This window comes from Sebastes fasciatus, chromosome 3 (assembly GCF_043250625.1).
Source record: "Sebastes fasciatus isolate fSebFas1 chromosome 3, fSebFas1.pri, whole genome shotgun sequence".
NCBI classification, from domain to species: Eukaryota; Metazoa; Chordata; class Actinopteri; order Perciformes; family Sebastidae; genus Sebastes; species Sebastes fasciatus.
The window spans coordinates 30,504,430-30,530,826 of record NC_133797.1 but is presented as its reverse complement, the minus strand read 5'-3'; the positions used below and the strand labels follow the sequence as shown (position 1 = coordinate 30,530,826).

At 38.8% G+C, this 26,397-nt stretch overlaps 2 protein-coding genes across 2 annotated transcripts; one reads left to right on the top strand and one right to left on the bottom strand.

Annotated features, from left to right (window-relative positions):
- Nucleotides 1-3,078: 3,078 nt before the first annotated feature.
- cxcl8a (chemokine (C-X-C motif) ligand 8a) lies at nucleotides 3,079-4,423 on the bottom strand. The gene is made up of 4 exons (XM_074630170.1): nucleotides 4,161-4,423; nucleotides 3,861-3,993; nucleotides 3,641-3,727; nucleotides 3,079-3,524 (listed from the first exon to the last, which is right to left on the bottom strand). Exons 1-4 carry the CDS (start codon nucleotides 4,234-4,236, stop codon nucleotides 3,512-3,514), a joined length of 309 nt encoding a protein of 102 aa, XP_074486271.1. The 5' UTR covers nucleotides 4,237-4,423; the 3' UTR covers nucleotides 3,079-3,511.
- Nucleotides 4,424-10,094: 5,671 nt separating this feature from the next.
- On the top strand, nucleotides 10,095-19,610 carry LOC141764724 (interleukin-8-like). The gene is made up of 4 exons (XM_074630169.1): nucleotides 10,095-10,781; nucleotides 17,331-17,466; nucleotides 17,638-17,724; nucleotides 19,071-19,610. The coding sequence occupies exons 1-4, from the start codon at nucleotides 10,730-10,732 to the stop codon at nucleotides 19,081-19,083; spliced, it is 288 nt and encodes a 95-aa protein (XP_074486270.1). The 5' UTR covers nucleotides 10,095-10,729; the 3' UTR covers nucleotides 19,084-19,610.
- Nucleotides 19,611-26,397: the final 6,787 nt, after the last annotated feature.

Below are 26,397 nucleotides of genomic sequence, written 5' to 3'. Positions count from 1 at the left end.
TAGCCTCCCGTCACATTTCCGTAGCACAAGTCAAGGATAGTGTTTTTTTGTGTGGTGGAGCAACTTACATATTGTTCATATGTCCGTAAAACTCTGTCTAGTCGGACATGATTCAAATCTCCAAGATAAAATTTAGGAGCATCAATACAAATAGAGTCCAGCTTGTGTGATACATCCACTATCAGCTGAGTGGCAGCACTGGCGTTGGCTCTGGGGTGGATGTACACAAGAGTAAAAAACAGTTGGGGGAACTCACGTGGCAGATAAAAAGGACGTAGGGAGATGGAGAGTAGCTCTATATCAGGGGTACATATTTTCTCCCGCACAATGATGTTGTTACAGTACCGTTGATTTACATAGAATATATACATACATACATACATATATACATATTAATTGTTTAGTCTATAAAATGTCCAAAAAAAAGTTAAATAATGATCATAACAATCTCTCACAGCTTAAGTTGACATACAGGCCAACAGCTAAATCCCAAACATGATAAGTTTACTATGATAGAAGACGTAGAAAACAAGAAAATACTCATATTGGAAAAGCTGGAACGAGTGAAATTTTGAAAAAAATTAATGATGAATCATTTATCAAAATCGTTGCCAATTATTTATCTGTTGATCGACTAATAAATTTAGTTAGTGTGGCGTTTTTTAAAGACGTGCACATTAACCAGGTAGGTTGTGTCTAATGACTTTATAGAAGTGCAACGTTACATTGTTGCCTTCAGTTTTCTTTTAGGGAATATCAAGCGGTCATTTTAAATTATAGATTATAAAGAAACCATTGTCTTTGCTGTTGCAGCATTAGTGATATCAATATCTGCAATATAACACAAATGCAATAACAGGTGCATGTGACTTATGGTACAGTTTAAGTTGACTGACTGGGTTTATTGGTGCAATTAAAAGTACAATTATTTTAACTGATTTACCGACATGAGAATAAACTCATGAGACAGGGTTAGGCTCCGTGGGAATGTAGTGAGGTCATTAAACCAGTAACAAGTGTGGTGCAACTCTGAAATGTTGACTACAGTCCCATAAGGAAGTGGAATAGTTGATCTAGGACACACTCCTAGCACTTCCTCATGTATAAAAGAAAAGGGTGTGTTGATACATTATTATCATAATGTGGCTTTGTGGTATTGTTTTCACCTTGTGAATCTGTGTGTGAATCATCATAGTGAAATAATTTCCAGGAGACAGCTACTGTAGAAGGAAGTAACACAGTAAGTGTACAGTAAGTTAAGTACTTTGGTAGGTGTTTTGTTTATGTCTGTGAACGGATGTAGACACAGTGATTGCATCACAACCGTGCAAGATACAGTCATGAAACTTTACAGGTGTGTAGTTGAGATAAAAATGAAATCAATGTTTGAATATGGGAGTGGTTCAAGCGAGAGCGCCGGATGTAGGGGGGGTAGGATGTGGGGAAGGTGACATTGACTCCCTCACTTAACACCCCTGGTCTGATTTGGCGTCAAGGCTGGTGTGATCCCATCGCAAGATGGTCTCTATTTTGTTATATATGTATTATAAAACAGTATTTAAAGCAGCAGTGGGTAGAATTGGAGCAAATATGATTTTAAAAAGTTATTTTTATAAAACGGTCACTTTATCCTGACAGTAGTGCATGAGACTGGTAATCTGAAAAAAAAATCATGTGGCTCTGTGTCCTCCGGTGCTCCTAATGACATCTGCAAGATTTCAAAGACCGGAGGAAAACAACCAATCAGAGCCGAGCTGGAGCCTGGCGTCTCTGAGCAGCTGTCAATCACTCGCAAACTCCGATCAAACGGTCAAACTAGGCAGCGCTGATCAAATATGAATCATTATTCTGTTACTGTAATGCCTATTTCTCTCCTCAAATGTTTTCAGAAACATCTTGTAGTGTACTGTTTAGCTGTGTTCAGCCATGTTGAGATCAGTTGAGGATATACCAAGCACCGCCCACCAGCCGGAGCAAACAATCTCATTTTACAGCTACAACATTTGAGGCGAGAAATAGGCATTACAGTAACAGAATTCATATTTGATCAGCGCTGCCTAGTTTGATCGTTTGATTGGAATTGGAGTGATTTACAGCTGCCTCCGTCAAATGAACAGCCAATAGGAACACTCTCTCTCTCTGAAATGACCTGTGATTGGTCTCCCGTCACGGGCTAGATTTTTTAAAGCCTGAAAACAGAGCCATGAGGAGGTGCAGAAGTCTAGTTTTCTCTCAGAACACGTGAATTACAATATGCTGAAAGGTTATTATGGAATTTTTCGCCAAATGATGCCAAAAACATTCTGCCTACTGCCGCTTTAAAATAGTATATTTAAAAATTCTTACAGTACAAGACTTTAAAAAGGCTTAGAGTACACGTCTCCTTCAATTTGTCATGTTTACATTATTCTGTACTGACTGTGCATATTATTGGTTATTTGTAATTTATTATGTATACATTTAAAGGAGCAGTCTCTAGCGGTGAGGTTGCAGATTGCAACCAACTGAAGCTTTTCCCGTGTGCCAAGCGTGTAAAAGAACTACTGTGGCTGACGCGAAAACGCGAATGGCACCATCTAGAGCCAGTTGTAGGTCATTTGGAGCAGAACCAGCGCGTGGAGAGTGTGTGTGTGTACGTGGGAAGTGAGTGGTGAAGCAAGAGAGAGAGAGAACGGCGGCGACAGCAGCGAGTAACATTATCGACTCCTGCCCAAGCAGGAAAAGTTAACATTGTTTGGTTTGTCCATTCTGGGCTACTATTGAAAAATGGCGGTGCAACATGGCGGACTCCGTGGAGAGGACCCGCTCCCTGTGTAGATATAAACGGCTCATTCTAAGGTAACGAAAACACAACGATTCTTATTTACAGGTGAAAACATACTTATTAATATTATATTCAATTTCTGCCAATAGGTCTCCCTAAATGTTACACACTGGTCCTTTAAGGAACATTCTAAAAGAAGATATATCAGTTACTAGAAGTTAAAACTCATCTAATCATTACATCCTTGCAAGGGACATACAGCAGGAAAGATGAATTAATAAATTGTAAGAAAGAAAAAAACAAAGAAATTTCGATTTTCAATTTCATGAAAACTTTAATTAATCAACAGGTTGTCAGCAGAGCTACACACTGGAAAATACATTTATGTTCCATAAATACATCAATAAATATATTGAATATATAAGTTATATATAAATATATATATATAGACAAGACAACAGTAATGCAGTTTTACAAACTACAGGAGCAGTTAAAGTGACATCAGAGAGTATTGACTACAACACACAGTAACATACAAACAAGCACAGACTTCTTCATAAATAGCATGTTTGATACAAACATAACCTGAGTAGTTAAACTTGGTTGTCATTTTCAGCACTTCATCAGGACATTAAGCTGTCCTCTGGTATTAAAATGAGGTGAGTGCGATAACAACAAATACTTTTTGGTACTTTTCATTTGTCTTTAAACGACTCAGACTAGTGAAGCACATCTCTCCCGATCCGTTCAACGTCTTCTGCTGCAGAGAAAAGAAACAGAAAAAGAATAATTATTTTGTGCATCAAAAGTAATTTTCTGTTACATTCTGAAAGTAGACTATTGTGCCCTTGTGCTGTATGGTTGAGCTGTACTTACTTGGACATGATCCTCTTAATTACTTTCTTCACCCAGGGAGCTTCGGGGTCCAGGCAAACCTCTTGGCCTGTCTTTTTCAGAGTAGCACTGCAACACCAAGCAAGAAACAGAGATGCATTCAGAACAAGTTGGTGAAGCCAACAAGTGACAGCGACAAAACCTCAAAGTATCAACATCATCACTATCTAGATGGGGTGAAGGCTTTGAAATTAGGGCTTACATGATCTCGGTCTCGTCGCAATGGGAGTTGGCAGGAATCAGCTCCACCTTCTCGATGTGGCGGCCGATGGGTTTGCTCTCCGTCTGGATGCAGCGACAGTGCAGCTCCACTCCCAGGCTTCTCTTACTCATCCCTGTAAGGAGACACATGTGGTCACTAGGTGCAATGCAATGAGGAAAAGAGGACAGCCGAATGTGCATAGCAGTGCAAATGCAAAACTGAATAGAGAGTAACTTGATTAACAGCATAGCTCAACATGTTACATTCAATTATTGAATAACAAAAAAAAATAAATCTTACCTTCACTGACGGCCAGGAAAGCCAGGAGCACCACAATAGAGGAGACAATGAATCCGCTGCTCATCATTTTTGCCATTTTCAAATTCTGCAACAATTAACCCTGAAGATTACGAATATCTTTCAGAACGCCGTCTGGTGAAGCTCGGATGTAAAAGTAAAAGGAGCTTTTCATTCGACTGAATTCTTCTTCTACTCAGTTCCTTCTCTCTACTTTTCCTTTTCTCAGTTCAGCTGCCTTCTCGCTCTGCTGTTTGAATCTAGCGCTGAAGAGGAGAGTCTCCTTCTTATAGCCGTCTACTGGAAATGACTCATTTCCCTTGCTCAGGCTTGTTGCGCAAGTTGGGACGGTCGCCGGGAATTTACCCTGCTGAAGTTATCTGACTGACATCTGTGATTTATCAAGATGGTTCATTAGCCAACATTTACCCCTAATCCAGAGTTCACTTGGAAAAACACAGTGACTAAAATTCTGTACTGAATTGGTTTATGTTACAAGAGTGCTTGAGAAAAATTCTTTGTAAATTAGGCATGACTGTCAGTGGTGCGTTGCACCGTTGCTCACACCATCATGTTGCTCTATCGGCAAGTCATTCACAGATGGTATGTAATAAAATGAACAATTACATGCAATGCATGAGTGATCGGCTGACGAATGTAAGCCTCAGGTTTTGTCATCGAAAATCTCACCTGCAGAAAGGGGAATTTGTTGTTCATGACCTTTGTGTTTGTGCATACTCAGCATGTCCAGCTGTCAACAGCTGGACAGCTACTAAAACACAGTAACAAGAATTTCCTGAGCTCCTGAGCTGAGTTCAACATGTAAAAATGCTTCCCAGAAATTGTTAAAGCATTCTTTGGTGTTTGTGAAAGAGACAGAGAAAAAGTTTTGTTTACAACTCCTTTCCAAACAAACAAAGTTAAATCTACCAAGTTGAATAAACAACTATAATGAATGAACACTGAGAGAGAAACTTAACATTTTTTAAACCACGTTCATGCAGCCTAGACTAAAAGCACATTATTGCAAAGCAATTACACTCATCAAAAGTCATTGCTGTCTCACACGTTTGACATTCCTGAAGAAACACAGGCAACGTGCCAAAAAACCTTGATGGGACTGAAGCCTGACGCAATTTGGACTAAACCTGCTCAAACACATCAGACCTACGTCAACGCAGTCACTCTCACAAAGCAGAAGGAAGTATGGAGTAACTTATGATCAGGGGGGCTAGTCTTGCGGTTCAGACACAATAACTGTTCAGTTGTTGAGTCATTTAATTGATACATGCTGATTGAAAGTTTTTGGATGGTAGACAGGTATATCTGTTAAGAGTATAACAATTTGTGGTTAAATTATTTGTTTTTTGAACTGCAACTAAAATAAATCTCTGGAAAGCAGTGGTGGAAGAAGTATTGTATCCTCTACTTAAGTAAAAGCACCAATACCACACTGTGGAAATAGTCCACTAGTAGAAGTCCTGCATTCAAAACCTTACTTAAGTAAAAGTATGTAAGTGTTATCAGCAAACTTACTTAAAGTATCAAAAGTAAAAGTGTTCATTGTGCAGTAAAATATTCCTGTTACTATTGTATGTGATGCTTTTGGAGTAATATTACTGCTGCACTAATCTGCATGTTGCATTTTACTGCTGTAGATGTTTAAGGTTATGATCATTTTAACTACTTTTGGGTAGTTTAATCTACAGCAATGCATTACGTTCTATAAGATCATCATATGTTTGTAACGTCGCTGTCCTGTGAGAACCATGCATCTCTTCCTGAGCGCAGAAAAACAGCCGTTTTCAGCTTTGTGACGATGCATTTCCCAGCTGATTGGGTTTTTAAATTGTTTATTTACCGTAAGTATGAGAATTTCCTCAACCCACACATTTAGTCCTTCAGTTTTATCAGCAACATTCAATTCCTTTTTTGGTCGTCTCTCCTCGGATTGTATACGGAAATGAAAACAACGTGAATATCACATCATTAGCATGTGATGAAGTTAGGTGGAAAGTTTCTGATTTACCACAGTCTGTGTTGTGGTTAAAAACCTGTTTATGTGGGGAGATTAAGTGACAGGCAGCACCTGACCAACATGAGTTAAGACACATATGACCATTTTTTATCTATTGGGTTTCCCCCAAATTTACCCTGTGGTGTTAAAATCAGATGATTTTTAGAATGGAAAATTAAGGGAAGAGTGCATTTATGGCATTTCATGTTTTCATGCACATGATGGAGAAAAACAAATCGCGAACACTTTCAATACTGTAACCGATCATTTTGTAGAGCGTGACCAATTTTACACGTGCAAACACACACGCTCACACACACACACACACACACACTCACACGCGCACACACGCACACACGCACACACACACACACACACACACACACACGCACACACACACACACACACACACACACACACGCACACACTCAGGAAACAGGGTCTGTAGCTTCATGGGATCACAGAGGAAGTATGATGAAATTCTCTTTCACAGAATGAGGTTTTTGGATATTTCAAAACTTCCCCTTGACCTCAGCTAAACCACTCATCGTTGGGGATTAAAATGTGTCAACTTCATACAGTGGCCAGGATTAAGACAAGTAGCCCTGCATCGTGACCATGGTTTATCATTTACTGTAATAACATCTTACTATAAGCCTAAGGAGGGATCACCGTAAAGAGAGGGTAATGTCGGCTAGTAGGTCGGTACACCCCCCCCCCCCATTCCCCCTACTTCCGGCACCTTTGCTCTGACCACACCCATTTTCAAACTCACACCTGTAAAGGTTCATGAGTGCATCTAGCACGGTTGTGAAACTATCACTGTGACTAAATCTGTGTACAGACATAATAAACACCTGGCAATACTCAAAACCACTTCTGTGGTATAGTTTCTGCTACAGCAGGTGTCTCCAGGAACACAGTTTGCCATAATGACACACATACACATACACAGACTCACAAGGTGATACCAGTGTCATTGTCACGGCTGGTAAATATTGGATAAACAATGGAAAATTCAAGTTCTCCAGAGGATGAATCCTAATGGTGATCCCCTGACCTCTAGCCCCACCAGTGGGTGAAATGTTTCACTTTTTGTGAGGGGAAACATCTCAACATCTATTTGGTACAGAAATTAATTCATTTAGAAAAAGTGTTAGCATTTTTATAAAATGTTAGCCTGGAAAAAAATGCTGAAAAATCAGCACTATCAGTATCAGCTGCACCACTGAACCAACCTCGGCACAAGTGGATTTAGAGCCAGGAAAATACCAAACAAAGTGCAACAACTTTACGACTTTGTGCTGGCATGAAAACAGGGCCCTAAGTCAATGCTTTGGCACATGCCTTGCCTTTTTCAGCATTGGTATAATTTAGAATAGCATTGCTTAGTGCATTAAGGTATTGCATAGCATTCCATAACATACAAGAGTATAGTGTGGTAGAGTATAATACTGCACATTTAGAGAGAGTTTGCTCTGTCTTGAATGGCATTCTGCCTGGTAACATCTACTATCACTGCCTTATCCTGGTAGGGTTTGCATGACTAAACACAGGAACATGCACACAAAAGACTAAACGCTGATACTGACTACAAAAGGCTGAGTAAACGAGGATGAAAACACGAGCAGAGAAAATCAGGAATGAGTCATGAACTCGACTGACATGAACTCCTTTTTTTCTTTTTCTTTGGCGGTTGAGAGGTAAGCTCATAGGTAATACTTTGCCGCTCAAGGGTAGGCCTGCTCCATTGTAATGAAACAATTAGTTTCAGCTAAACTGTTGTTGGTGTTGATGATATAGAACATGAGGAAGTGAGAGCCTAAAGGAAGGCTCAGAGGCAGTGTGTCGCTGGGGATTCCAGAAAATGTCATGGAGTTTTGGGGATTTACAAACAGCTGGAGGAGGAGTTGAAGATTGACAGTTTTTTTCCACCTCACATAAAGCTTTGAGTCGAGGTATCTATCTATGTATCTGTAGGTGGGTGGCCCTGCAGGAGTTTTACATGTGTAACAGCATCTCTCTGACATTAAACATCATGTCAGGACAAGCTTGCTGGCATGTCATAAACTTCCCCCATATGACAGCTATACAGTAGGTGATTGTGCAAAGGCTTTCAACTGCATTTTTGCATGTGCATTTTTACTATTCAGCTTACATTTTATCCTGCATATATTTACATTGAAAATAATAATAAGTCACAAACAACTACTTATTGTCTTATTCTTTGACAGGATTATACCCATTATTATGTGGTTATACCTAGAAAACTACAGGGATCGGACCCAAATGTACACAGAGTTGGAAGCAGGGTTATTATAGTAACCTAAAAGTAAAGTGAAAATAAGCAGTAAAAAATATTTTCAGTAAACTGCAACTAAATAAAAGCTATATCCTTTAAGAAAAACTACAACTAAACTGAAACAATATTTCAGGTAAAAAACTAATACAATTAAAATTAAAATAAATGTAAATTCATTTAAGTTTTAGTTTTTTAACTATAATATATCACAACCGAAGAAAATGAGACAGCATGAATTTCCGTTAACTCTCATGACCAAGGTCTGAAAGTAACTTTTTTCGCTGCCTGCCACTGTGGCAGGCTAGTATTTTTTTTTGTTTGCCACTCAGAAATTGTATCTGCCGCTTTTGAAATCTATGCGCTAAATGAAGGAATAACATTTTAGATCTGATGCCATTCAATGTTTCGATATATTTGACACAAAATGCATCATATGCGTGATAAATCACAGTGTTTGAATTACACTGTAGCTTCCGGGGAGCCCTATTTTTCGGGGATGGGAGGGTACTGTACTGTACTTTGTTAATGTCATCTATAGTGGTCATTTGCATAAAAACACAAGTAAAATGATTAGGAAATAAATGATTATATTTTTATTTAAATGTTTGCTTTGATTAAAAGAAATCTTTGCATCAATAGTTTTCATGATATATTATAAGCTGCTTAAAGCTAGTGTTAGGAAGTTAAACAGGTCATAATTCCCTCTCTAATATCTATTCTATATTGCTGTGAAAACATCTCCAACAAAAACTCTATTTATTCCAGTTTCTCGCCAAAACCTTTAACTCTCCTCCTGTTGATTTCAACACAGATTTGTTCTTCACAGTGTACCATTGTGAGGGAAAAATAGGGTGTGTCTCTCAGGTTTAATAGTATTGGCGCCATGTTTTTGGAACTGGTTCTCAACGGGAACCGGTTCTCTATTCCCATCATTAGTGTTTTCCTGCCAAAGTGGCGGATGGCCTAACGATTTGCATACTACTGGACCCATCAGCCTCCGGTTGCAGTGATTCAACAAGTCATCAACTTTTTTAGTTTGGATTTTTCCGCTACAGATTACGAATTGTTCCTCTCTGGATTTGCAAACCTAGGTAAGACAATGGTATGTACTGTATGTATGACTATTGTTTAGCAAATAAAAAAACTGAACCGAGCACTGACTACAACTTTTCATGTCGTTGAGGGGAGCTACTTAGCCGTTAGCAGCCGGTAGGCGGCAGAGTCCAACGACCAACTGACAGTTTCTGTTCAGAGGAAGCGTTAAACAGTCAACATGAAGCGTTACACAGTGAACTGCAGTTTACCTGCACGGAGCTGGTGCAGACGGCTGCATAGATTAAACTGAGAAAGAAAAACTTGCGTGAGACGTGCAAGTGAAAAACGCATCTGATACGCTTGCGGTCTAGGCGGGACAATTGTGATTCATTCAATCAAACATTACAGCAGTGGTCTGTATGTACAGTATATGTGGAGCTGGATTGTGGGAAAGGTGGGTGATCGGGGATGCAGGTGTAGATGTGTGGCAATCAGGTGATTGGGAAAAAAGGGAAATTGTGAGTGGATCTGGTGGACGGATGGAAAATGGCAATGGGGGGGGGGGCTTGGTAATAGTCTGAGGGCATGGGAATGGGGCTGAAGAGGCGAACAGAGAGCTAGAATGTGACAATAGTCTTGAGGATGTGGGAATTTAGCTGGAAAGGGGATCATTTAGGATTTGTTTAAGGGAGAACAGATGTGAAGTTGCTCATTCCAGATAACTCCCTGCAGCAAACAGGGACAGTTTTCACAGGAAAATTCCTTTTGCATGAAACATCTTTTTATGTGTTTTTGAAGATAACACCTCAAAATGTCATCCAGGCTTGCAAACTGCACCAGTTCAGTGAGATAGAGCAAAAATCATCAAAAATAAATGCTATATAAAGAAGAAGAAGAAGAAGCATGAAAATATCTTCCATGAATCTAAATAACTACAAATAAATGAGCATTGTGTCCTGTGGGAAATAGTACTAAATTCACTTCTTTAGCAGTCTAACACTCCTTCTGCCCGCAGAGGTGATGATGAAATGAAAAAAACTCAGTTCCTTGGAATAAGTGAAGGGAGGAGAAATTATACAAGAGTAGAAAAGGGCTTACGGAGAAGACTTGCATCACAACTGCGGAGCGGAACGGCTGAGCTTTCTACAAATGTTTGTAGTCATTGGGCTAACACTATTTCTTAAAAATTAGATTATAACTCTGACTTCAGCTTCAGATATGTCTATCATCACTATTGTGGCACTCCTGGTTTTCCTGGCAATCCCTGAGGGTGAGTCTAATCTGTCAATTGCTGTTCAAATATAAGAATATTGGGGGCGTGGCCAGACGCAAATGGAGTAAAACGTACTTTTCAGAGCTCCTGCAGAATCCCGACTAATTTCGTATTTAAACGACATTTTCATTTTAAAATAGCACACAAAAAGCTTAGAATCTACCCTCAACTAATCAAGGTGTAGTTAAAGGTCGGTAAAATCGACGTGGATGGCGTCTAATCTGCGCAAATATAAGTACGAGGGCTCATCCACCACAAGGCCCAACACATCCTCGGCGAAGAGTTCAACTAACACCGACCAGGCTTCACCCGCACCCGCGGCTGAACTGACCATGGACATCGCCTCGGTGAAAGCGGATATCCTCTCCTCCATAAGAAAGGACATAGCTGCTGTGATAAGTGAACAGCTGAAGAGTTCTCTGGCGGAGTTTTTTGACTCGCTACAGACGGAAATGAGAGCATTGAAAACTGAAATAGCCAACAACACCGCGGTGCTCCGCTCAGATCTCGAGCATGTTAAAGCTAACGTAACAGAGATGGAGGCAGGACTATGCACGTGGTCGGACGAGGTAGTTTCAGTTCAAACATATGTCAGAGACCTCAATAAGCAAGTGGAAGAATTAAAAGTAAAATGTGAAGATATGGAGGGGAGGATGAGAAGAGGAAACATTCGGATCATCGGAGTAGCTGAAGAACCTGGATCAAGCTCACCTACGGAGGTTTCTAAACTTCTTAAAGCGGTGCTACAGATGGATAAAGAGGTGCGGGTGGAGCGCGCACATCGCGGGCTAACACAGAGGAGACCGGGAGACAAGCCACGCGCCATCATCGCAAAACTACAGAACGAGGGAGATGCCGAAAACATCCTGAGGAGGGCCCGGGACCGCGGTGGTCAGCTCCGCTACAACGGCAGCCCGATCGCCATATTCCCCGACTACACGGCCGCCGTGGCCAAAGCCAGGTCCGCGTTCATGGACGTCAGGAAGATGCTCCGCGGGAGATCAGGAGTTCGTTATGGAATACTCTTCCCGGCCAGATTCCGCATTTCCCACAACAATGAAGAGAAGGAGTTTCTGGATGCTGCCAAAGCCATGGACTATGTAAAGAAAAAAGTCATCCCCAGATCTGAGATGGAAGACTAACTGAAGGTATCTTTATTTCACATGGGAAGTGACATATAAACAATTCTAACTGTCGCCAGGGACAACTTCCTAAATGTTTATCCAGAAGGACTATTTGAGTGTTGTTGTTTTTTGTTTTGTTTTGTTTTTTTGTTATTATTTACTTAATTGCTTACTACCTGAGAGGCTGTCTATCATTAGGATATTAGCATAGGTCAAACAAAACATAAATATCCCCTGAGATTGCCTGTGTATGTGTGTAGATGTGTGCATGTGGATGTGTGGGTGTGTGGATGTGAGGGTGGGTGTGGATGTTGGTAGGGGTGTGTTTGGGTGTGAGGGTGTGTGCTTGTGTATGGATGTGTATAGTAGAAGGATATGTGATCTAAATACTCGTGTGCATACAGGCTGTAATGAATGAGCATAAGCTCTCAGGAAACTTTCACTCATTTTATCTAATTTCCTTTGGTTTTGATAATTCCTAAGTTTCACAATAAGTTTTATATATAGAATTACTTTAAAAAATTGTGACACTCACATTGAAATGTCGTTATCTTTTCCAATTTTATCTCGGGGTTCTGCAGGAGCCTGAACCGAGAATAATAGCTTTAGTTCTTTAGTTCTGTTTGGTTTTTCACCCAAGCAAAGGCGAGCACTCTCTAGGATTGTTCGCATAGCTGCCGTCCTGACCTGCAGCCTGGGACCTTGTCCCAAAAGTGTGTTGGATATTGTGTTGACCGAGTTTACGGTTTATCTAACTTTATGTTCAGTTCAGTTTGAGTTGATCCCAATGTTCCCCAGGGATCTCACTGTGAGATTTAAAGCAACAAGGAAAGTGTTTTTTTCCTCTATTCCAATACAAATGTCTCATGTTAATGTTTCAACCCTGTCTACACTTCTATTTACTTATGTATTTTACTTTTGTATATTCTGTTATTTTTTTGGTTTAAATACCCCCCTTAACCCATCCTCTCCACCCCTACCTGTTACAAATACTTATCTTCTTATACCCACTCACCCACATTCACACAATCATACACATAGATACTTTATACTACGTGCCACTTATAGCCTTCTGTGCTGTACCAGCCTTCTCGATCCATCACTTTATGCCATTGCAAAATTTGTTTCCTACCTAATTCTCCTAACCCCAAGTCATGGGATCACTTAAGGTCATAAGCTATAACGTCAGAGGTCTCCATAGTCCCATAAAGAGGAAGAAAATCCTTAATCAGCTGAGGAGAGCCAATTGCCAGATAGCGTTTTTGCAGGAGACCCATCTATCAGACTCGGAGCATGAAAAGCTAAAAAAATCCTGGGCAGACAAGGTGTTTTACTCATCACACCACTCAGGCAGAAGAAGAGGAGTCTGTATTCTGATACATAGACAGATTAATTTCACAACAACTAAAATTCACAAAGACTCTGAGGGTAGATTTATTCTGATAAATGGCTGTATTGATGGAATACAAGTCTCTCTCATGAACATATATGCCCTAAATGAAGATGAGCCAGGCTTCATTAATACAACCTTTAACACTATACTGCAGCACAGCTCTGGGATTCTGCTGTTGGGTGGGGATTTCAACTGCGTTGTATCTCAACTTATGGATAGACAACCTCCTTCAAAATCCCCCACTTCTCAAATGAGTAAAAGGCTTAAACATTTATCAACAGAGTCAGGTCTAGCAGATGTTTGGAGAAGCAAATTTCCTAAGGGGAGGGATTTTACCTTCTTTTCACATAGACATTCATCCTATTCCAGAATCGATTATTTTTTTACCCCCACGGTAGAGTTACACAGGATAGAAGACATAAAGATCTTACCGATTACAATATCTGATCACTCTCCTCTTGTGGTGTCCTGGGACATAGGTCACACACCATCAGCCAAACAATGGAGATTAAATGCATCACTCCTAAACGACAAGGAATTCATTCCATTTGTCAAAATTGAATTGAGTACTTATCTAGATACAAATGCTTCACCTGAAATATCACCTCTCATTTTATGGGACTGTGCCAAAGCATATATTAGAGGTCGTATTATTTCGTTTGCAAGTGCTAAAAAAAAGAGAAGGGAAGCAACACAACGCGAATTAGAAGACAAAATAAAGCAGCTTGAACAACAGCATAAAGGATCGTCATCCCCCAGCATACTTAATACTCTTAAACAAGCACGTAGAGATCTAAACACCCTAATTACAGAAAAGATCGAGGGCAATTTAAGGTTTACAAATCAAAAATATTACGAAAACGGTAACAGAGCAAGTAGATTATTGGCATTAAGACTAAAAAAACAGCAATCATCCAATATAGTACAGAAGTTAGTGTCTAATAATACAACACTCACGAAACCGGATGAAATTTCACAGTCCTTTGCTGAATTTTATAAATCCCTATACAAAAACACGGACACCTGCACAGACGACAAAGAATTGGCGCAATTTTTAAGGGACATTAAATTAAGAGAGTTATCTGAGCCTATGCCAAAAGAGTTAGATGAACCAATCAATGAATGGGAAATACAGCAGGTAATCTCTACATTGAAAAACAATAAAAGCCCTGGGCCAGATGGGTACATAAATGAATTTTATAAAATGTTTAAAGAGGAAGTATCACCTTTACTGTTAAAAGCTTATCACCATGCGTTACAATCTGGTACTATGGCCCCCTCTTGGAGGGACGCAACAATAGTAGTTATACATAAAGAGGGCAAAGACTCGACCAAATGCCAATCATATAGGCCCATATCGCTACTCAACACAGACCTGCGGATATTAACTGCTATTCTTTCAAAACGTGTCAATAAAATTATCACGAAAATTATTCATCCGGATCAAACCGGGTTCATTACCGGAAGATATTATGGAGACAATATTAGAAGGTTACTAAATCTAATGACACATCCAAAAGTAAAAGAAGACGAAGCAATGATATTATCCCTCGACGCCCAGAAGGCATTCGATCGAGTGTCCTGGCAATACTTATTTCAAACATTGAGACGATTCCAATTTGGCCCCAATTTCATTAAGTGGATACAAACAATATATTCCAATCCGCAGGCTACTGTTAAAGTGAATGGGTTTTTATCAGACCGATTTGTCCTAGAGCGCGGCTGCAGACAGGGTTGCCCTCTTTCGCCCCTTCTGTTTGATATTAGTATTGAACCTCTGGCACAGCTTATCAGGGATAACGATAACATAAAAGGACTGACAATAAATGGAGAACAGCATAAATTATCACTGTACGCAGATGATGTGCTTTTATATTTAGCGGAACCTGCAACAACAATCCCACACTTAAAGGATCTCATCTCCGTATATGGGTACTTTTCGGGTTATAAAGTTAATGTGGATAAAACAATGGCTATGGATATAAGTGGTGGAATTTCACAATCTGTGAAACTCCAGAGTGGTTTCAGATGGCCTAAAGATGGCATCAAATACCTCGGCATCCAAATACCCCCATCATTAAGAAATTTATTCGATGCAAATTACAAAAGTTTGATTGATAATGTTGGTAAGGATTTGGACCGATGGGCAACGCTCCCCCTATCTTTTTTAGGCCGAATTGAGAGTGTACGAATGAATGTGCTGCCTAAGCTTCTCTATCCATTTCAGATGTTGCCTATTGATATTCCTAAACCCACATTTGATAAATTGGACAGGTTAATTTCAAAATTCATATGGCAAGGAAAGCGGCCAAGAATCAGACTAAAAACATTGCAGCTATCTAAACCAAAGGGAGGGCTCAAACTTCCAAACCTAAGATATTACTTCTGGGCTGCACAGTTAAAACCTTTGACAATATGGACCCAGGATTGTACACATACACGTTGGCTTAACATAGAAAAAAGCCTTTGTGCGCGGCCCCTACAGATCTTGCCTTTCTTAGATGTCCCCTTACGAGAAACTCAAATGGGCGAATGGACTAAAGTCACACTAACAATCTGGAGAAAAATCAAACTAGCATTTGGATTGCCCAAAGCAATTTCAGCATTAACCAATATTGGATTCATAAAAGATTTTGTTCCCTCCAGTTTAGATACAGGATTTAGAAAATGGTCAGAACAGGGACTCGTTAACCTACACCAACTCCTGAAGGATGGCAGACTTAAGTCATTCCAGCAGTTGAGAGAGGAATTTAAACTTCCCAATACCGATTTTTTCCGATATCTACAATTAAGGGACTTCCTAACGAAACACAAGGAATGGGATAAATTTCTGGTGCCCACTCCAATTTAAGAGCTCCTGATGAAATTACAAACAGGAAATGAGGATAAGAAAATTATAGGCCATTTTTACCAAATATGTTTAGGCATGAATTTGAACAATACGCTTCAAATAAAAGGTAGATGGGAAATTGAAATGAATACAGACATACCACAGGACATATGGGAAGAAATATGCACCGAAGCACATCTAGTGACCAACTCTAATAGCTGGAGGGAATTCAAATGGAAAGTAATTTCAAGATTCTTTCGTACACCAGAAATAGTGGCTAAAATGGGCCCTAAACACTCGAATAAATGTTGAAGAAATTGTGGTACACATATTGGCAACCATAATCACATATTTTGGACATGCCCCAAATTAAAAACATTTTGGGAAGAGGTATTTCGGGCACTCGAAGATGTATTCGACCAAAATTTCACCAAAGATCCAAAAATGGCACTGCTGGGAGCAATACCAGAAGGCATTGATGGAAGAGCCAAAAAATATCTCTTACAAATATTGCTTACAGCAGCAATTAAATGTATCACAATTATGTGGTTAAAACCTGAGTCCCCAACATACAATTTATGGATCGAGAAGGTATGGGAAATCTACCACATGGAACAAATAACCTATTCCCTAAGACTCCAAAAAGACACATTTGTTAAAAGGTGGAGCCCTGCCATGATTGTACTAGTGCGGTGATCTGAGTGTTCTTGTATATCCTGGATCATGCTTGTGTCTTTGTCTTCCTGACCCAGGTCACCTCTCTGGGCACGTGCACGCATTTATACAGCACACACCCATACAACACACTCCCCCTCCCTTACCTCCGACCCCTTACCACAGTTATCATTATTTAAATTTATTTATTTATTTATTTGACTTTACTCTATTTTTATTATTTGGATTGTCTTTTTTGTGTTCTCTCTCTCCCCCTTGTTTTAAGCTGTAAGATTTTGTGTTAAAACTATGAGACAGCTATCAAATTGAAAATACAGTGGTATAGAATGTTATTATGATTGTGTAAGTTGCTGTAACTGCAATAAAAATTAAGTTAAAAAAAAAAATATATAAGAATATTTATGTCTTGGAAATAATGCTTTACTCTCTTTGATGCTGGCATCCATGCACTCTGTGATTTGTGTCAAGTGATCTGCATTTAGCAATCAGTACTTTATTTCTTCTCTTACCTCTCACAACCTCAGGTATCAGTCTGGGGGGTCATGGAGTGACCCAGCGATGTCGATGCATCAGCAAAGAGACAAGGTTCATTCGACCTCGTAACATAGAAGAGTTGGAGGTGAACCCTCGCAGCTCCCACTGCAATGCCATTGAGATTATGTAAGACCTGGGGCCAAAGTTTAGCAGTTGTTCTGTTTATTTGTACTCACAAAACACTAGAAAGCTGCCAGAGTTGAATACCGGTGTCTTAATGGGTCGGGTAAAATATTACTAAGTCTTACGGGAAATATTGCCTTGTCTGATGTCTCTGACCTGTCTTTGATCCTGCAGTGCTCTTAAAAAGGGTGGGCAAAGGATTTGTCTGCACCCGGACGCTCCTTGGGTCAAAAAAATGCTTGAAATGAGGAAACTGGCAGGGTAAGTTTCTCTTCACTGTATTTCTGTGAATGTGTGAATAGATCAGCATTAGTACAGACCTCATATGAACAAGAAAAATTCTTCATGTTCAAGGTAAAGAGTTGAAAGGATTGCACAGTCTGACGCACATCTTACTACAGGAGGGGATTTTATCACCTTAGTGACGACTGAGAGGCAACTCTGGTTTATTCAGTTAGTAATTCATTGTGTTTACATGCTTAGTCACAGATCAGGGAAATTTGAAGATGTTCGCAGAAGAGAATTTAAGTTATCACATCTTCTCCTAAACGACAATTAACTTTCCAGGAAGCTGGTCAATCATTAGTCATTTACTGGTTAATCGAGGGTTGTTGAAAATAAGAGTCATCAGCTTTCTTCCAAGACACTAACGAAGCAAAAGTCCCAGTCTAATTCTAATTCTTACTCTAAATTGGGAAATAAAAACACATGTGAAATGATAGTTAAAGACAATACATAACAAAGTTGAGATGACACTCAAAGTAAAATTCCCACTGGACGTCTTCAAGTACTATCTTCTTGGCAAGAATCTTTAGAACTACTGCACTGAAAGCAATCACACGCAATTGGTGTCAAACAAACGCAGACATGGAGGGTTCAACCAAGTACATACTATGGAAAGAATAACATATATAATCAGAAATCAAAGACACATAGCCAGTAATAGATGGAGAAAATGTAAACTTCAAACATAAGAACTAAAATAACATTTTAATGGCCCATGTTTTGATTGTCTTTTCTCCTGTATTTATTTGATTTCTTTAGCCCTTGGGGAAGTATGTTTTACTGTTTAGCAGAGTAAGGGGAACTATTATGATGACATACTCTATAGCTGTTTCTTTCTAATACTGTTTCGCAATCAGCTTTCATCTACCTTTTATTCAGTTAGGTCTTAATTTATTATACCATTATTTATTTCCAATATTTCCCTTTACTTTGATTAAGATCATTTTAATAAATTTCATTTTTTTTACCTACTAATTTACTCACTATTATTATTATTATTATTATTATTATTTGTCCTTCTTCCCCTCACTTAATAATACTGGTATTGGATTTATATATATGATGTTCTTTGTCTTGTTTTATTTATACTGTATGACAAAATGAGTTTGTATCATGGAGAACAAAGTACACGTATGGATGAAACGAGTCAATAAATAAAAAGTAATTAAAAACAAAAACAAAATATATATATATATATTGAATTAATTTCATTGTGATCAAATAGTGAGCAAATCATCTGTCACCAATTCCATATTCAGTATGTGAGTAAGTGAAGTGAGATTGCCTACTCTATAACATATGTAATTTTTTTTCCCCTGCAGGCAGACAACTTAAAGATCAACCTTCACAGATTTGGCTCAGAGGGAAAGATCTTTTAGAGTCACATTTTCATCACCACTTAAGTTCAAAGTGGAAGCACGGACTGCACTGATGGAGCACAAAGAGCTAAACTTTTCCATTCCACAAATAAAGGCATGATGCCGGTGGCTTGGTGGTGTTTTTTTGTAAGCATTAAAACACTTTACTTCAAATGTAAAGCGGGATGAATGCAAATAATTGTAAAATAAAAACAAACAAACAATGAGGTAAATGCACGATATAAATGGTATATATTTGCAGACTGCAGGATAGAATGAAATTCAAATGTAGTGTCTGTGTACGAACTTGTGTTTCCAGCCTTGTTGTTGTTTTTACGTATCAGCTTTGTTTGCATGTTTTCTACAGTAGAGATTCTATACAGTAGATATTTTAAATAATCAAAGTCATGTGTTCGCCTATGTCTTCAAAACAACATGTATAAACATTTTCATCTAAAATACTAAGACAATGATTTTGAATAAATTGTGACATGACTTACAAACCAGAAATCTGTTTATGTCTCTCTCAGTCCTTCTCTTGAGATTTTTATTTTTTTTTTAGATCATTTAAGTGAGACTTCTCGTTAGTCAGCGTGCGAGGAGGGTAAAGCAACATACAGACGTAGGCAAAGTTGTTGGTAACGTTCCGTTAAAGAGAGAAAAACCCACAATGGTCACTGAAATAACTTGAAACTGACAAAAGTAATAATAAATAAAAATTCACTGAAAATTAACTAATGAAAATCAGATATTGTTTTTGAATTATGGTTCAGCAGAATCATTTAAAAAAACAAACTAATGAAACTGGCCTAGACAAAAATGATGGTAACATTAACTTAATATTTTGTTGCACAACCTTTTGAGGCAATCACTGCAATCAAGTGATTTCTGTAACTCTCAATGAGACTTCTGCACCTGTTGACAGGTATGTTGGCCCACTCCTCGTGAGCAAACTGCTCCAGCTGTCTCAGGTTTGAAGGGTGCCTTCTCCAGACTGCATGTTTCAGCTCCTTCCACAGATGTTCAATAGGATTTAGATCAGGGCTCATAGAAGGCCACTTCAGAATAGTCCAATGTTTTGTTCTTAGCCATTCTTGGGTGTTTTTAGATGTGTTTTGGGTCATTATCCTGTTTGAGGACCCATGACCTGCAACTGAGACCAAGCTTTCTGACACTGGGCAGCACATTTCGCTCCAGAATGCCTTGATAGTCTTCAGATTTCATTGCACCCTGCACAGATTCAAGACACCCTGTGCCAGATGCAACAAAGCAGCCCCATAACATAACCGAGCCTCCTCCATGTTTCACATTAGGTACAGTGTTCTTTTCTTTGGATGCTTCATTTTTGCGTCTGTGAACATAGAGCTGATGTGACTTGCCAAAAAGCTCGTTTTGTCTCATCTGTCCAAAGGACATTCTCCCAGAAGCTTTGTGGCTTGTCAATATGCATTTTGGAAAATTCCAGTCTCGCTTTTTTATGATTTGGTGTCCTCCTCGGTTGTCTTCCATTAAGTCCACTTTGGCTCAAACAGTGACGGATGGTGCGATCTGACACTGATGTACCTTGACCTTGGAGTTCACCTCTAATCTCTTTGGAAATTGTTCTGGGCTCTTTGGTTACCATTCGTATTATCCGTCTCTTCAATATGTCATCAATTTTCCCCTTGCGGCCACATCCAGGGAGGTAGGCTACAGTCCCATGGACCTTAAACTTCTGAATAATATGTGCAGCTGTAGTCACAGGAACATCAAGCTGCTTGGAGATGGTCTTATAGCCTTTACCTTTAACATGAAGGTCTATAATGTTCTTTCTGATCTCCTGAGACAACTCTCTCCTTAGCTTTCTGTGGTCCATGTTCAGTGTGGTACACACCATGATGCCAAACAGCACAGTGACTACTTTTCACCCTTTAAATAGGCAGACTGACTGATTACAAGTTTGAAGATACCTGTGATGCTAATTACAGGACACACCTTAGTTTAATATGTCCCTATGGTCACATTATTTTACATCTTTTCTAGGGGTACCATCATTTTTGTCCTGGCCAGTTTCCTCAGTTTGTTTTTTAAAATGATTCTGTTGAACCACAATTCAAAAACAATATCTGATTTTCATTAGTTCATTTTCAGTAAATTTTTATTTATTATTACTTTTGTCAGTTTCAAGTTATTTCAGTGACCATTGTGGGTTTTTCTCTCTTTAACGGAACGTTACCAAAAACTTTGCCTACGTCTGTAAGTCATGGTTTAAATCCATGATTTTATCAGAACAACTGATTTATTGTGGCTTTGTAGAACATCTAGCAATGAAAAATAACACTGTTGAAAGATATAATATAATATAATATAATATAATATAATATAGACCTTTAATATAAGTATTTTAAAATGTTGGCTAAAAAATCCAGCTAGGCTCTTTTGTTTAAACCAAGTCACATCAACCATAATGATGAAACTTTGGATGTAAATAAAAGGCAACCAAACACAATATGTTTAATTAGATTAAAGCTGACATTTTCACATAGGACTCCACATTACTGTCACCCAGAGTTCAGACATGATCTCTGATTTTGTCTCTTGCATTCACAATAACTCACCAAATGGTGTTTTTAGAAAGCATATTTTAAATAAAGGTCTGTCTTGAAGAGCACCGTCCCACTAAACAAATCTCTGTCTCAGTTATTAAAATGTCCTGAAAATTCAATTAGTAAAACAACATTTCAAACAGTGTTTCTTTGGTTGTGTCATGTAGGACAGCGTGCCTGCAGCATCAGATTAAATTACTCAGTGGAAGGACACCGCCACCTCTTGGACAAAGGTGCACACCGTCAGGACTATAATCATTCTTTGTGGCTGTAAAGTGCACTCCTTCATTAGCAGCTGACATTGTTGATGTTATAAGATTTTAGTGCAACATTTCCCAAAAGTTAAACAGTCTTTCTTTGTATTATCATCATCTTCTTTTACAAGAAAAGCAGCTGCTGTACAGCTTTACGTAACCACAAAAATAGAGAAGTGAGCCAACGACACCACAGCATTGCTGATCCTGATCCAGTGATTAATAATGCAATCTCAAACTCCCTCATATCAGCGCTGTCGTTTCTGGCAAAGGCTACTCAGTGATTTGTTTTTCTTCAAAAGAAACTCAACTGAATTTCTCCACTGAGTTCCACAGAAATAGATCGAATCATACGGTCCTCCCATCAATACTATGCTCTGAGGTTCCTGGTAAAAGACATTAACATTTCTAGTTACATATTATATATAGTTTTCTAAATGTTATGTGCATCATTTAGGCTACCTGAGCATCATCAACATCTGCCTTCAGAAAAATAAAGCCCCTGTGTTTCTCTGACATTTCCTTGGGGGACAAAAAGGGAATATATCTAAGCAATATTGTTAAGAACAGGAAAAAAAATCAACCCTGTTATAGAACAGAAGTTGGACAAAGGAGGAAATTAAGAGTGCCTTTAATTGAAGGGGTTGAGTTAACAAAATATAAAACATAGTTTTGAAATCCAGGAGTCAAATCACCTGGTAAAATACAGTAGAGTGTATCACAACATCAGCCAGCTCTTAATCCATGTCTGCTTTATTCCCCCTGGAACTAATTACTATTTCAGATCCAGCCACTCCCACCTGCCCTGCATTAACCCCAGTGTTCCCACCATTCCCTGTCACCTGACTCTGCCTGATGTATTTTGAGTGCTGCAGGGATGAAGTATTTTTGTAGTCCAACCAGAAAGTTAGCATTGCCCTGGTTCCCTCGACAAAAAAAACAATGTGATTTTTCCATTGGATATTGGATTATTGCAGAAAATAAACTCTGTGGCAAACACAAGTTTATGATACTTACATGTTTTGTCCAGCAAGATAATCTCCACAAATCAACACCACCTTTTTTTTTTTAAAGGGTGAATACAATCGGCAGAAGTAAAAAGCTAACGTTACACCATGATTGCATGAGCGTGAGCAGGGTCTGAAATTAGCACCCGCCATCCGCCACCCGCCAAATGCGGGTAAATTGTTGGCAGTGGCGGGTGAAATCATCAGGACACCCGCCACTTTGGCAGACAGGGAAAACACTAGAGATGGGACTACAGAACCGGTTCCTAGTTGTCCGATTTCTTGGCATCTCATGCTTCAGTGTCTATCGATTCCTCTGTATTGATGCTTACTGACAGTTACACATGCACATTGACGCATATGTACCAAGTATCATGTTTCAGTTTGTTTGGGACCAAAAACACGGCAGAGAGAAAATAAAGCGCTCAACAGCATGACGCTACTAAACCTGAGGAGGAAGTTTTTGGTGAGAAACTTGAATAAATCCAGTTGCTTGTAGATGTTTTCACAACAATATAAAATAGATAATAGAGAGAAAATTATGACCTGTTTAACTTCCTAACACTAGCTCTAAACAGCTTGCCAAGATTTTTTTAATTAAAGCAAATATTTAAATAATCATAATCATTTGAATTGTGTGTTTTTAAGCAAATAACCACTATAGATGACAATAACATAATACAGTACAGTACTGCACAGTCCCTCCCTGCCCCAAAAAAATAGGGCTCCCCCGGAAGCCACGGTGTAATTTAAACACTGTAATTTACCATGCATATAATGTTTTTTGTGTAAAATATATTGAACATTGAATGACATCATATCTAAAATGTTATTCCTTCATTTAGCGCAGAGATTTCAAAAGTGGCAGATACAATTTCTGAGTGGCGGACAAAAAAAAATACTTGTCTGTCACAGTGGCAGGCAGTGAAAAAAGTTAATTTCAGACCCTGAGCGTGAGTATACACAACAAGGCTGAAAAGGCAGACGAGTCGGCGTAATGATGTTTAGTAGTCTCATTTAGCCACAACGCCTTTTTTTAAGACACGTAAAAGCTTCAAAATGCACGAGTGGGGTATTTCCTGACGCATTTTATGTCGTAGAACACAACATTAAATTCTCTTAAGCTTGTGTTAACCACAGACCTTATTTCATCTAACTAAGAACCCATACAAAAAAAACATTGACTTTGAGACAAGGGAACCAGAAGTGCTAAAATGCTGACTCATTTCTCGGTTTTAGGACTCATTCCTGCAGCACTCTATCATGGTCATATTGTGCTCGGGAGTAGTTGAATTAGAATGTTACCTATTGACCCTTTAAGCCCTTCAAAACCTAGAAGAAAACTTCAGAAGAAGTCCAGGAAAGTCAGACAATTGGGCTACAGCTGCAAATATAAAACCTACTTTGAAGCTGGTCCAGTTATTTTGCTTGGTTGACATCACTGGGCTGTTAAAGCTTCCGCCACCATCTGGTTATGCTTATGATTTAAAAGAAAGCAATAACCCTGAATGGGAAGGAAGCGTCCCAAGACACACTTTAACACTTGTTGTTATAATACAAGGACATCACTTTTAACAATATTTTAGTATATGTCAGTGACAGGGTAAACATCTTATGGTTTATTATTTCCAACTGTTGGCTAATAATTAGTCATAGTCAAGTTAGCACACTGACATGTTGTTGCCTGTTGGGCTTGAGTTTGCCAAGTTATGATTTTAGCATATGTTTTTATATTAAATGCCATACCTGTGAGGGTTTCTGGACAATATTTGTCATCGTTTTGTGTTGTTAATTGATTTCCAATGATACATATATACATACATTTGCATAAAGTAAGCATATTTGCCCATTCCCATGTTGATAAGTGTATTAAATACTTGACAATTGTGTCTGGTTGTTTAAAAATTGCATTTTACATTAAAAGTGAATAATTTAAAAGACAGCAATAACCCTGAATGGGAAAGAAGCATCACAAAACGGTGACACTTGTTATTATAATGCAATAACAGCACTTTTAACAATATTTAATACAATACTGGGGAAAAAATCACTGGCTCTAACCTCCCCTCCATGGACACGATATACACCTAGTGCTGCAGGAGGAGGGCACAGAGCATCCTGAGGGACAGACACCACCCAGCTCACTCTCTGTTCAGGTGGAGGGAATCAGGATACAACCTGAGGCACCACAGGCCAGAGAGCATCTCCACTCACAGAGCACCTCTGGTTTCACAACAGCTTCTTCCCAGCTACAGTAAGACTGGTGGCAAAGGACATTAAAGAGGGACCAAAATACCCCACACCTCACCTCCATACCATTATTGACACACAGTAAACCTGAACTGAATGGACTGAAATGCTGTGCAATATGCTGCCTTCCACTGTGTAATTGTCTGAAATATATAATTTTTTTAAAATACTGTATATTTGTATTCTGGGGGTATCGTTCCTATGCAGGGGGTAGTTTAGTTTATTTATTGACTACACTGAGGGCGCTTTATGTTTTAATAATTCATTTATTTATTGTGTTGAGTTGTGTGCTTATTGTGTGCTACTTATTTTGTACTGTAATTACCTTGTGCCTATTCTACATTTTCTTTTCTTAAAGCTGACTCGGTGTAAACTGCTCAGAATTCCAATGTACTTGGGTGCAAATGGCAAATAAAACTCTTGAATCTTAAATCTTGAATATTGTAAAGTATATGTCAGTGACAGGGTAGACAGACACATCTATGGTTTATTATTTCCAACTGTTGGCTAATACGTATTTGACAGACACTGGGTGTGAGTTTGGAAGCAATATTTTTCTGCAAGTTTCTTGAGACATTCAGACCAAAATGTTTGACTATTGTGAAAGGCACTATAGTAATACTTTACCAGGGTATGTCTGGTGAGGATGGAGGCAGAGATGTGAGAGGCAAGATGAGGTTATAGCACCACCCTCTCTCTCTGTAGCACCAGCTTTAACCACACACATACTGTATCACAACAATGTTAAAGGTCCCAAATTTTCACGTCTTTTATATTATACAGCAGGTTTAAGTGCTTTATAAATACTGTAAAACTAGCAAAATGCTCAATATACGGAGAAATACACAGCCCGTATTCAGAAATTGTGCGTTTGAAGGATTTCTGTCCATTTGTGATGTCACAAATATACAATACTTAGACCATTACATGGTTTTAAACATAACATTCTAAATGTGTCCCAGTTTGTTTCCTGTTGCGGTGTGTGTAAATAACATCAGCTGACAGGAAGTACACATGGACCCAAGCTGTTGCCTGGCAATGCAATTCTGTTGAAATGTACTAAAACGGAGCGTTTCAGACAGAGGGTAAATACAGGTATATTCAAGCAGACCATATGAGGATAATAAAGTTGTTTTTTTAACATTACAGCATGAAAACATGTTCTAGTAGAAAAACAAAATCCAAGTATGAATCT